Source organism: Cetorhinus maximus, chromosome 1 (assembly GCF_964194155.1).
Source record: "Cetorhinus maximus chromosome 1, sCetMax3.hap1.1, whole genome shotgun sequence".
Lineage (NCBI taxonomy): Eukaryota > Metazoa > Chordata > Chondrichthyes > Lamniformes > Cetorhinidae > Cetorhinus > Cetorhinus maximus.
The window spans coordinates 106,610,070-106,622,392 of NC_135879.1; the positions used below are offsets into that span (position 1 = coordinate 106,610,070).

Sequence of the window (12,323 nt, forward strand, 5' to 3'; positions counted from 1 at the left end):
CATCCTACCCAATTTTTTTGAAAATTCCATGAAAAAGAGCAAGATGTGAAATGGTTTGCTGGTTAGGCATTGTCCATTTTGTGCTACTGTTGAGAAGCAATAATTCTCCCCATGGCATTGTGTAAGTGGTGATTCACAGTTGGTTAGCATTAATTGCGAATAATGTCCATTTGCCTTCCTTTTGCCTCAGCTTGAATCAAAGAGCAGATAATTGTAATTGGATTTGCTGTGTACATTCCTCCATTCTTGCCTTGCTCCACTGCTATAAAGGCTACAAAATGCTGAGCTGTGAATAGACTGTTTTTAGAAATACGTGGAGATTTAAAAAAGAACACTATGGCTATCTCTTAAGAGATTGAGGCCTATAGAGAGCCTGCATGATTTTTTTCTCTTTCCTAAACGAAGTAGGAGAAGGAACTTGACCTTCCCTAAAGCGAAGAATCTACAGATGGTGTGAAAAGGAAACTACTGGCAAGAACTGTTGAAGTTTTCTTGCCTTTTATTGTACTGGAAGGTTGTGAGTTAATTGAAGTATTGTAATTAGGCTAAATTTATTTAATTTTATTTCTCTTAATCTTACTACTGAATAAAACTTGATTTATAGTTCAGTTCTCAGCCCTCATTTTCTGGTCTATCAGTATGAGATTCTCCATTGGAGAGATCAGGAGGGCACGGCGATTTGCTATACTATTTGGTTTGTGCGTACCTCATCAGTAAAAGGGCTATCCTAGATTACTTTAAATGAAAATAAAATCAAAACACTGCAGATGCTGGAGATCTGAAATAAAAATAGAAAGTTCTGGAAAAACTCAGCAGGTCTGGCAGAAAACGTGGAGAGATAAACAGAGTTAATGTTTCGAGTCCAATATGACTCTTCTTCTGAAGAATCTGAAAAAGAGTTTTATATGACTCAAAACATTAACTGTTTCTCTCCACAGATGCTGCCAGACTTGCTGAGTTTTTCCAGCACGATCTGTCTTTATTACTTTATATGTAAGCTATGTTTTGATATATTGGGACTGGTTATATCCTTTGACTTTTGTATTTGATGCAAGGAAATAAAGTATCTGGATCATAGATCATAATTATGCTACTGCTTTGCCAAATGCCTTTGGTCCCAGTCGTTCACCATATGCTTACTTTATAATGGCTATCCTACGTTTTGAGTCAATCACAATCATGCACAATTTCTACATTTATGTTCTTTTTTCTTCATATTCTTCCAGTTTCCACCTGTTTTAATATCTTCATCATATTTAGACAGAATATTTTACTTCTGACAGAGATACTGAAGCTTCTGATTGAAATCAAAATAACATTTGTGTGAAAGAGGCAACAAAGGAGATATACTAGAAATAGAATTGTACTAATAAGAGAACACACCATTGTGGAAAGACAGTGTTGGGAGGGGTGGCAGGGGTAGGAAAGGGGTAGCTATACAGAACTCACTACCCAAGTTATTTCCACTACATTAATCAAAAAGATTCCAGGACTCCTCATCCTATAAATTCAGCACCTGGACTGAAACAGACCATTGTGCTTCAAAGTGTGCCAAGCCACAAAAATACACAGGAAATTGAACAAAAGATTCTCTATTTTTTAGCTGCTTTTTCGCGAAAAATGTAAGCTTTGTCTGTTTTCTGCTGTTCCTCCAGGGACAATAGCTTGAACCTCACTAACTTCTAAAATGGTAAATTTTGATCTGTTGGAGCAATGCTTGTGGCTTTTCCTTTTGAGGCTGCATATCTATTGGTGATTAATTCTTCATTAAGTGGATGATTCCTTAAACTGTTCATGTTTTGTAACGCTAAATGGAACCCCCCTTTGTCTTGCTGGTAAACCATTTTTGTTTTTCATTTGCGGATATGTCATTAACCTAGTGTGGCCTAATGCCCAGCATGTAAAAGAATTTGCCAGGAGGAATTTTTTGAAACTTTTTGGCTTGGCAGTATTAAGTGAAATTGTTGTACACAGTCAATTCTGTTTTAATAACTCCTGCCTCTTGGGAATGGCTGCTGGATAAACCAAGCAAACTCTTCTTTGCTTGTTTTTGTTGGAAGGTTTGTTGAAGTTCATTACCCTATGTTAAAGCTGTAGTCTCATTTGTACTGTACATGAACTGAACTGGTTTTGAATCCATCACATAACCCTACTCCATTTATAGCGTGACCTGCTTTCAGTTTTCCAAGTTTAAAAAAGTAAATAGTAAACACAAAAATTAAATGTTACTGTGTGCCAGCATGTTACATGTCACAATAGTCACATTTTGGAGATTTTGACTTCTTTACAAGATTTGTTTTTTAATAAAAAGTTGCTTTTTTAAAATTATTTTTTCAAGCGAATTGCATTTGTGCAAGCTTTTTTGAAAAGACTCTGAGACGATAGGCGGTTAATATGTAATATAATTGTTCTCCCCAGAGACTACAACAATAGCATTTAAGTAGCTTATCTCAGTAATCGATAAACACCTCATAACTATCATGTCAGGAAATATGTGAATGCTAGTCAGGTGTATCATTTCAGACTTATTTTGGTTGTGAAGGAGGAAATTAAAAAAACACAGTGAATAGAGAGACACGCTGTAATGCGTATCAGGATGTAGATGAATGTACAAACCTGTCACCTTTCCTGTCCTGCTTAGATCATTGAGCCGCTTCCTACATTGTATCCAGGAGCATGGCTCCTGCTGCTGCCCTCCTCCGCTACCTCTAACCACACCTACTTTGTGTCTCTAGCCAGCATCTTCCTGTCATTTCTAGGGAACAGTACATCCCTCCGTGACCTCACAGCTCCCCCAGCAGGACAATCAGTGATGTGTCATTGAACTGAGGTGTAAGGTTTGACATTCTTGACTATTCTCCCAATTCATGCTTTGACTTCCAACTCCAGACTCCTTCAACTTGCATGTTCGGAGTGTTCCCTTTAAACACTGCAGTTGAAATCGTGTTGTGTGGATCACCATCACGTCCACTGATACTAATTGGTCAGGAAACCCAACAATGGTATGATACGACATGATAATGTACCATTGACAGGTGTGCTGCAGTGATTTCCAGATTTCCTACATGCTACTGGATCTCCCCACCCGCCCATCCGAGCATGACTTGAACTTAAAAATTCAACCATTCTTACATCCCCTCCAGCCAGTAATTAATCCCATTTATTATCTTGTCCCTATTTTTCCCCTAATTCCTTATCTCTTTATCCTCTCCGATAATCTCCTCTAATGCCATGCACTATATGCCCACATCCACCATATCCGTTGCCCAGAGCTCTTTAGGCTATGGGCCGTTGTATGTAGTTTTTCTACATTTTGGTGAGTTTAACCAGGGACCCCACATTTGATTTGGGCCTCAGGTATGGGCTCATGTTTAAACCATCCCTACTGATGCCTCAAAGAACTCTGCCAGGTTTGTCAACCAGTCTTCCTCTCTGAAATTCTGCTGGCTGCTTCTCATTATTTTCTGTTTATCTAAATATTTGGTAATTTCATCTTTAATTAAAGACTGCAGTTTTAGATGTGAAATTAACTCAAGTTCTGTTTCATCTTTTGGCACTGCATTAGCCACTCTCAATAGACTTCTTCAGTATAATCTGTATGACTCCTTCTGATATCTTATCCTATTTCCTTCAGGATTATTGGATGTAACCAGTCAGGTGCTGGCAGTTTAGTCCTTTATAACTTCACAATCTTAATACCTTCCTTTAACTTATTATATCTTTCACCTTGTTTTAACCAATTCAAGATTGAGCCCTTTCTGTATAGCCTTCTCTTTAGTAAATGTAGATGCAAAGTACTCTTTAAATATCCCAGTCAATTTTTATTTTCTTCAATTAACTCATTATCCTTTTCAGGCTTCTACTTCAATTTAAATATAATCTTTCTACTGATATATGCGTAGAATACTTGATGTTTTTCTATTTTTTTTAATTCTAATTTCATTTTTCCTCGTACTCTTTTAACCGCTTTCCTTATTTTCTTGCCTCCTCTCCAGTTAATTATACTTGTAAGCCCCATCTGCCCCCTTCTCCAATTTTAGTTTGCTTCCAAACCTTCCATTTATCAAATGCATCCTGAAGCTTGAAGTAATCTCCTTTTGTAATGGGCATATTCTCTATCTTTCCAATGTACTTTTTAAAAAAAAAGTTATTGGTCTACAGTTCTGTGTTTCTTTCACTTCACTCAGCTGAGGGGGGAGGTGGTGGTGTAGCGGTTTTGTCACTGGACTAGTAATCCAGAAACCCAGGGTGATGCTCTGGGGAAAAGGGTTCAAATCCCACCATGGCAGATGGTGAAATTTGAATTCAATGAAAAATCTGGAATTAAAAGTCTAATGATGACCATGAAACCATTGTTGATTGTCATAAAAGCTCATCTGGTTCACAAATGTCCTTTGGGGAAGGAAACCTGCCGTACTTACCTGGTCTGGCCTACAGGTGACTCCAGATCCACAGCAATGTGATTAACTGTTAAATGCCCTCTGAAATGGTAGTTTCTCAAGGGCAGTTAGGGATGGGCAACAAGTGCTGACCCAGCCAGCAATTTAAAAAAAAAGCTAGCTTGTCCTCATCATTCTAAAATCTGCTCTATTCTAATTTGGTGCCCTTGTTCTCGTACTAGCTTGGAATGAAAACAGGGCAGCTTCTATTGCAAATGGGTGACCCACTCTGCCAAATTACCATCCATGCAGCGAAGATGAGCATTTTTCCCCATATGTTCTCCTTGAACTCATTCCAAATGTTTTTATTGCTACTAAATCTTGGCTACTTGACTTTCTCCACTTGCTGACAAGAACTATATTTGCATTATGGTTAATGCAGGAAATTCAGAATGAGGATGAACAGGTTGAGAACCTGAAACGGACCATGAAAGCCCAAAGACAAAGAAGGAAAAAAATGGTATGTTTATCCATGTATCAGTGTACTGTTGATATTTTATCTTTTACTTCTGATATTTCTGCCTTAGAGATTTATCAATCAATTAATGCCTACCTGTTGCTTTTCTTGATTTTAAGCAAAGATGTTAAATAAATCACCTGGAATTTCTGCTGAAGTTCTGACATGAGATTTGGAGAATCCCACAGAAATATCCATATTTATTTAATTACTTATCAACATTTTCATCCATTTTGATGTAACTGCTTCTCGTATTTTTTTCTGTGGATATGGTTGGCATTCACAAGAGACAATTATTGCCCAATCTTAGCTGCCCTCAGAAGTTGGTGCTGAGTTTTTATCTGAACTGCTGGTGTTGGGTAGAGATTTCTGCGATATTAACCCAGTGAAATAGGAACAGGAGTAGGCCATTCAGCCCATCAAGCCTGATCCCCCATCCAAACAGATCATGGCTGGTCATCTACCTCTGTCATTTTTCCCCGTTATCCCCATATCACTTGATGTCATTAGTATCCAGAAATGTATCAGTTATCAATCTATCTGACGATGAATCAATGGTTAAAAATGTCCAAACCAAGATGTTAAGTGATTTGGATGTAACAAAGTTCCCAAAATATTGCTGCTCTTGTCCTTGGTATTGGAGGTTGCGAAGGGGGCAAGATGCTATCAGAGGAAGCTTGGTGGGTTGCCGCAGTGCATTCTTTACTCAATACATAAAGCGACTAGAGCGTGATGGTGCTGAAGAAGATGAATATAAAGTCTTAAACTTGAGACAAAACCATTGTGACCATTTATGGATATAGAAAAGCACCCTTCCTTGCCTTAGTATTATTTCTTGCACTACAAAAACTTTCCCAAAAAGGGAACTCAGTAATTTATTAATCCACCATTCAAAATAGTCAGAAGTTAATCTTCTCTTTTACCCCTGTTCTCCCCAGGTTGAGCACTGTTTGCAGCAGAGGTCAGAGGGAGACTTGCTTCCAAATCTTTGCTTGCAATGTGCAATAAAAGCGCCAAGAGCAGTTTAGTGATGACTGGTGATTTTTTTTTTATTTTTCCCCTATGCCTTGGTGGAATGTGTCTTTATTCCAATGTAGAAAAGGCCAAAGTTTCAACAAGTTGCATGGGAAATTTCATAATTTTTTTCCTCACAAAAGAAATTTGTTTTATTTCTTAAGCATTTAGTAGTAAACTTCATCAAATGCATTAAAGTAACACAATTATGAAATTAACTTTGAGATAGTCATTTGGTAGTTAAGAATTTGAATATTGCTGAAAAAAGAGACATGCTGTCAATGCTTTTCATCTTGCACTCGTCAGGGCAGATTCAGTAACACCAATTGTAAAGGAAACAACAATTTGTGCTGCAAGAGTAAAGAATGCTGATAAGTTGGGAAATTTTGAGGTTTTCAAACGGGGCCAATTCAGTTTGAATACTTATTTTTGTGCATTTCCATGTATTCCTGTTTCTAATTCTGCTTCAAGTTATTTCATATTTTAATAGTTTTTGTTTCAAGTTGAGAGGTATTGTGATCATTGCTGGCACTGACTCACATTCTTCTTCATAGCTTATTGATGACATTGTTGATTTACATGCTGAAGAGTCCATACAAGAAATGAATGTAATTGCTCATCGACAAAGAAGTAAGTTGTTCTTAATTAAATATAACTAAAGCTGCATGCTTTTTTCTGTCCAGAGTAAACACCCATATGTTTCCCAGCTGTAATTGCATCAATCCTTTTTCTTCTCAAATTCACAAGTAACTAGTTTAACTAAAATGTTGTAATAAAACAATGACAGTTGAAAGTAATCTTCAATGTTTTACTGTAATAACCTATTCCGGTAGAAAATGGCTAAATATTCTGGCTAGATTTACATGTGTATCTATATGTATGTTACAGCTTAAAAGGTTAACACTCTGGTTTGCTATGCTGTACATACATATAAAGGGAAAAGAGTTTCATTTAAACATTTCAATCTGTTGTGCTTTCTAGCCACCCTCAGATGGGTAACATATGGTGTGAGTATGGGAGAGAGAGAGATGGATGGGAGAATGTTTGAGAGAGGGCAGGCGAGTGTGCGGGTGGCTTGAAGAGAAGGAGCTTTGTGAGATAGAGGGGAGTACGTGAGAGAGTGGGTGAGGAGAATGAGCAAGAGAGAGGGAAGCCAGGCATGCGGGCGAGAGAGAGGTAGGTGGGAGTGCACGCGCACAGGAGAGATGGAAGTGCACACACAAGGGAGAGATGGAGAGGCAGGAGTGTGCGGGTGTAGAGTGGCGGGAGCGCGTGAGGAAGTGAGCAAGAGGCGGTAGTGCACGAGAGGAAAAGGGGGAATTGCACAAGAGATTGTATGCGTGAGAAAGGGAGAAAGAGATTGGAGTGCGCGTGAGAGAGGGGGATTGTATTTGAAAGAGGGAGTGTATGAGTGAGGGTAGAGTGTGCAAAAGAGAGAGAAGAGAATTATGCACGAGGGAGAAGGGGGAGTGTTGGCGGAGGGAGCGGTAGGAGTGGGGGAGAGTGGGAGAGGGGCAAGTGTGGGGCGAGGGAGTGGTGGGAGTGGGTGCAAGAGGGAGCGGAGTGAGACCATAAGATAAGACATAAGACCATAAGACATAGGAGCAGAAATTAGGCCATTCGGCCCATCGAGTCTGCTCTGCCGTTCAATCATGGCTGATAAGTTTCTCAACCCCATTCTCCTGCCTTCTCCCCCTAACCTTTGATCCCCTTACCAATTAAGAACCTATCTATCTCCGTCTTAAATACACAGTGAGTGTGGGGCGAGAGGGAGAGGTCGGAATCTGGAAAAAGGGAGAGATGGAGTGCAGGCACGAGGGAGGGGTCGAATGCAGTGAGAGGGAGATGGCAAGTGCAGGCGTTGGGGGGAGGTGAGTGTGGGCGATGGGAAGTGGGAGCGTATGAGAGGGGGAGAGGGCGGGAGTGTGTGTGAGAGGGAGTGGCTGGGATCATTTACGAAAGGGTGAAGTGGGAGTGTGTGCGAGAGAGAAGAAGTGCGCATTGTCTGAGATGGCGTATTTCAGATCTGACATTGAACTGTGCCATATTCTGCAACAGACAAGATCCCATGGTCTGGCATGTTTGTCCTTCGAGGTGAAGATGATCATGTGTCATCACCCGGGGTGTTTGGTTGCGTTTGCTGGGTATGTAGGTGATGTTAAGACCGATCTGCGCTCTCATGGTTCTCCTGCAAATAGAACAGGAATCTGCAGCCAACTGGGTTTTGGAAAGTTGCTGGTGCAGGATTTCCTCTCCATGGGTTTTCTCTCTGCATCATAGGCATTTGCTTTTGAAGGAGGCTGCAGGTGCAGCCATCTTGGATGAGCTTCTCCCAGGACTCAGTCAACTTTCACCACCATGAGAGCACACCCCAGACTCAAACTCCTCATAGAAGATTCAATTTGGTAAGCGAGTGTCAGGCAATCTGTCTACATGATCAGCCCAACTCAGGTGTGACTATCTCAATATGGTGTGGATGCTTGGCACGCCCACTCGGGTGAGCACCTCAGTGTCTGGTATTTTGTCCTGGTATCTGATCTTCAGAAACTTCCGAGTGCAGTTCCAGTGAAAGTGGTTGAGCTTCTTGGCACGACACTAGCTCACAGCCCAGGTCTCGCGGGCATTGAGTAGAGTGGGCAGCACTATCGCTCTATAAGCTTTCAGTTTGGTAGGCAGATTTACTCTGCTTCATTCCCATATTGATGCTCAAAGTCGGCCGAAGGCTACACTTGTTTTGGCGATTCTTGCATGTTTCTCATCACCAATATAGAAAGAGTTCGAGAGAGTGTGCTGCTGAGATATGTGAACTTATCCCCTGCTGACAGGTTCTGGTCATGGACTAAAACCTTGGGCTTGAGATAAATCTTTTCTGGAGCGGTCTGGTAAATTACTTCATTTTTATTCATGCTGATTGTGAGGGCGAAGTCGCATGCATTAGAGAACAAGTTCATGCTACATTGCATGTCCAGCTTTAACTAGTAGTTAATGCGCAGTCATCAGCAAAAAGGAAATTGTGAAGCATGTCCTTGGAGACCTTGGTTTTTTATCTCAGATTGAGCAGTCTCCTGACCGTGTGATATCTGATTTCGATATCCAGATCACCATCATGGAAGGCATTGGAGAGAAAGGTGGTGAAAAACATGTTGAACAGGGTTGGCGCAAGCATGTAGTCCTGTTTAACTCTGTTAGTGACCGGGAATGGGTCAGAAGATTCACCATTGTCCAGGACACACACGAGCATGCCATCATGGAACTGTCAAACCATTGCGATGAATTTCTCAGGACAGCCGAATTTCCCCTTCATCTTAAGAAAATAAGAAATAGGAACAGGAGTAGACCATTCGGCCCCTCGAGCCTTGCTCCGCCATTCAATTAAACCATGGCTGATCTTCATGTGTTTCGATTTCCGAATTCCCATCCAACCCGATAATCTTTGATTCCTTTGCCTAACAAGAATCTATCTACCTCTGCCTTAAAAATATTCAATGACCTGCCTTCACCACCTTCTGAGGCAGAGAGTTCTAGAGTTGCACAAGCCCCTGAGAGAAAAAAATTTCCCCTCATCTCTGTCCTAAAAGGGCAACCCCAAATTTTAAAACAGTGCCCCCTTATTCTGGACTCATGCACAAGAGGAAACACCCTTTCGGTGTCCACCTTGTCAAGGCCATTCAGGACCTTGTATACTTCAATCTAATCACCTTTCTAAACTCCAGTGGAAACAAGTACAGTCTGTCCAACCTTTCCTCATAAGACAACCCAGTCATTCCAGGTATCAATCTAGTAAACCTCCTTTGAACCACCTCCAATGCATTTACATCCTTCCTTAAATAAGGAGACCAAATCTGCACACAGTATTCGAGGTACAGTCTCACCAATGCCCTGTAACTGAAGCACAACATTCTTACTTTTATGTTCAATCCCTCTCATAATAAAGGATGACATTCCATTAGCCTTCTTAATTACTTGCTGTACCTACATACTAACTTCCAAAGACCCTCACAGCTGACTCTGTCAAAGAACTGCATCAACAAATGTGAACAAACATGTTCAGTTCTTGGCATTTCTCCTGGAGCTAACACAAAACACCATATCGGTGGTTCCTTGACCTTTTCTGAAAGCGCACCTACTCTGGCAGTCAATCCTGATCAAAATGTTGCATAAAGTTGTTCAGAAGAATTCTGACGAAGATTTTGCCAGCGGTGGATAGGGGTGAGATTCCTCTATGATTGTCGCAAGATTGGTGATCCTGTGGTATTTGAAGAAGAATGGGAGTTTTCCCCAGTGTCCTGCCAATTTTTATCCCTCACCCAATCCTTTGTGAGACCATGCTGGCACAAGTTGGCTACCATGGCCAGGCTTTTCCATTCGTTGGGCGGGCTCGGCGGGAGCGGGCGGGGGTGGTCGTGGAGCCGACCGCAGTCCCCGATTGGCTCTGCAACCCTGCACCGCGATTTCATGAAAAACCACTGATATGGTGTTTTCTGTTAGACAGCTCCAGGAGAAATGCCCAGAACTGAATATGTTTGTTCACATTTGTTGACGCAGCTCTTTGACAGAGTCAGCTGTGAGGGTCTTTGGAAGTTAGTATGTAGGTATAGCAAATAATTAAGAAGGCTAATGAAATGCTATCCTTTATTACGAGAGGGATGAACATAAAAGGAAGGATGTCATGCTTCAGTTATACAGGGCATTGGCTACGTGGATTGCGAGCGGTAGCGCTGAGCGCTACCTGTGCGAGCGGGGGGAGGTGGGAGAGTCGGCCAATCTCCCTCAGGCATGGAGCTGCCTCAGGGAGATTGAAGCGCTTTATAACAACATAAATAAAGACATGAAAAATATAATGAAACATGTCCCTTCATGTGACTGTGTCACATGAGATGGGACATGTTTTTATTCTTCAAATAAAGTTTTTATTTCATTTGTTATAGCTTTCGGAAACCTCATCCCGCTTGTGGATGAGGTTTCCTAAAAAAGGTAAAGGCCGCTTAGCCTTTTCACCTGCCCACCAACTGTTGGGTTGGACGGGCAGGGTAAAATTCACGTTAATTACCTGTTTAATGGCCTTAATAGGCCTATCAATTATCGGTGGCATACAGCCAACTCCGGCGCGCGCCTGCTGAACAAAATATCACGCGACTTCGCAATGACGTCGGGACGCACGCCGGTTGTCATTGTGTGTAATTTTACGTTCAGGTGTGTCGGGCGCGGGCCCACATGTCGAATGTAAAATTCTGCCCCATGTTTCAAAAAGCACTTCATTGGCTGTAAAGTGCTTTGAGGTATCCTGAGGTCAAGTGAAGTGCCAAATCAATGCAAGCCTTTATTTATTATGGATTGAACTAATAGAATTGTGGCAACATTATAAATCTAATTCAGATTTATGGCAAAGAAATGGCTAAATGCCTATTTCTTGAAGCAACTTTTGAAGGAACAAACCAATGCTTATCCAGGAAAATGTTAAAATTGGTTTGGCTGTTTGCAAGGAAAAGTCGCAAGCCAGAAAAACAAAAGAACCTGTCAACAACATTTTAACAAAATATTCCTGGATAAGATGAAGTAATAGTCATAAATTATGGTGCCCCTCCCCCACCCCCACCCCTGAAAAACTGGCCAACTGAGGTGACGGTAATTTTTTCCCAGACCAGATGTTGTTCCAGTAATCAGTGGTGTACACAACCTTCTTTAATGTTTCCTTGCTGCATCGGAGTGCACCCTGGTCACCAAAAGAGGCACTGCAACCAAAACAACTTTTAAAGCTGTCTTTCTGATAGATTTTTTAATTTTCTCAAGTGTTTTGCCTTAAAAGAATCTATGAAACAAAAAGTCACTATTATATTTTGAGTAATTTCTATCTGCAGAATTCATTTTTAGTAATTGATTTGAATAAGATCCAACAGGTTCTGCTGGTTTCATTGTTTTTGTGGGGCGGGCTGCTGGTGTGGCTTGTGCAATAGTTTTGTGCTGAAGAGGGATGACTCTGAACTATCCTTTCAGTAAAATGCATTGATGTTTGTTTTCTTTTCATAAATATTGTTAATTACCCCCTTTCAGCTCTTCCACCTCTTCCCGTGTCCTCCCCAAGAACAAGCTTTGCTGAATACTCCATGCGAGAGAAAATGAGGGAGAAACTGAAAGCGGCCAGGGTATGTAACCTTTACAAGCCACAGTCCCTTTTAAGTTTCACCAAGATAGCCTGTTAGGCTAATACTTTTCTTGTTGGTAAAATATTACTTTTAAGTGTGGCAGGTTTGTTATTAAAATCTTAATCCTTTTTAATTCCTATTTAATAAAATGAGGAATGCAATCATTATTGGTTAATGCATATGACCCTGTTGTACAACTCTCACATTTTTGCATTGGTTAGATCCTTATGAATAATTTGCATCCGGATAATCTACTACTTTAAAAAAATA

At 40.9% G+C, this 12,323-nt stretch overlaps 1 protein-coding gene across 2 annotated transcripts in view; it reads left to right on the forward strand.

Moving 5' to 3' along the window:
- The window catches only part of cc2d2a (coiled-coil and C2 domain containing 2A), a 191,960-nt gene that overhangs the window by 12,945 nt on the left and 166,692 nt on the right, over positions 1-12,323 (forward strand). For both annotated transcript variants that reach the window (XM_078544962.1, XM_078544971.1), the window contains exons 5-7: positions 4,822-4,899; positions 6,465-6,540; positions 11,962-12,053. In XM_078544962.1, the coding sequence (XP_078401088.1) occupies positions 4,822-4,899; positions 6,465-6,540; positions 11,962-12,053 (246 nt within the window). The remainder of the gene's footprint in view (positions 1-4,821; positions 4,900-6,464; positions 6,541-11,961; positions 12,054-12,323) is intronic.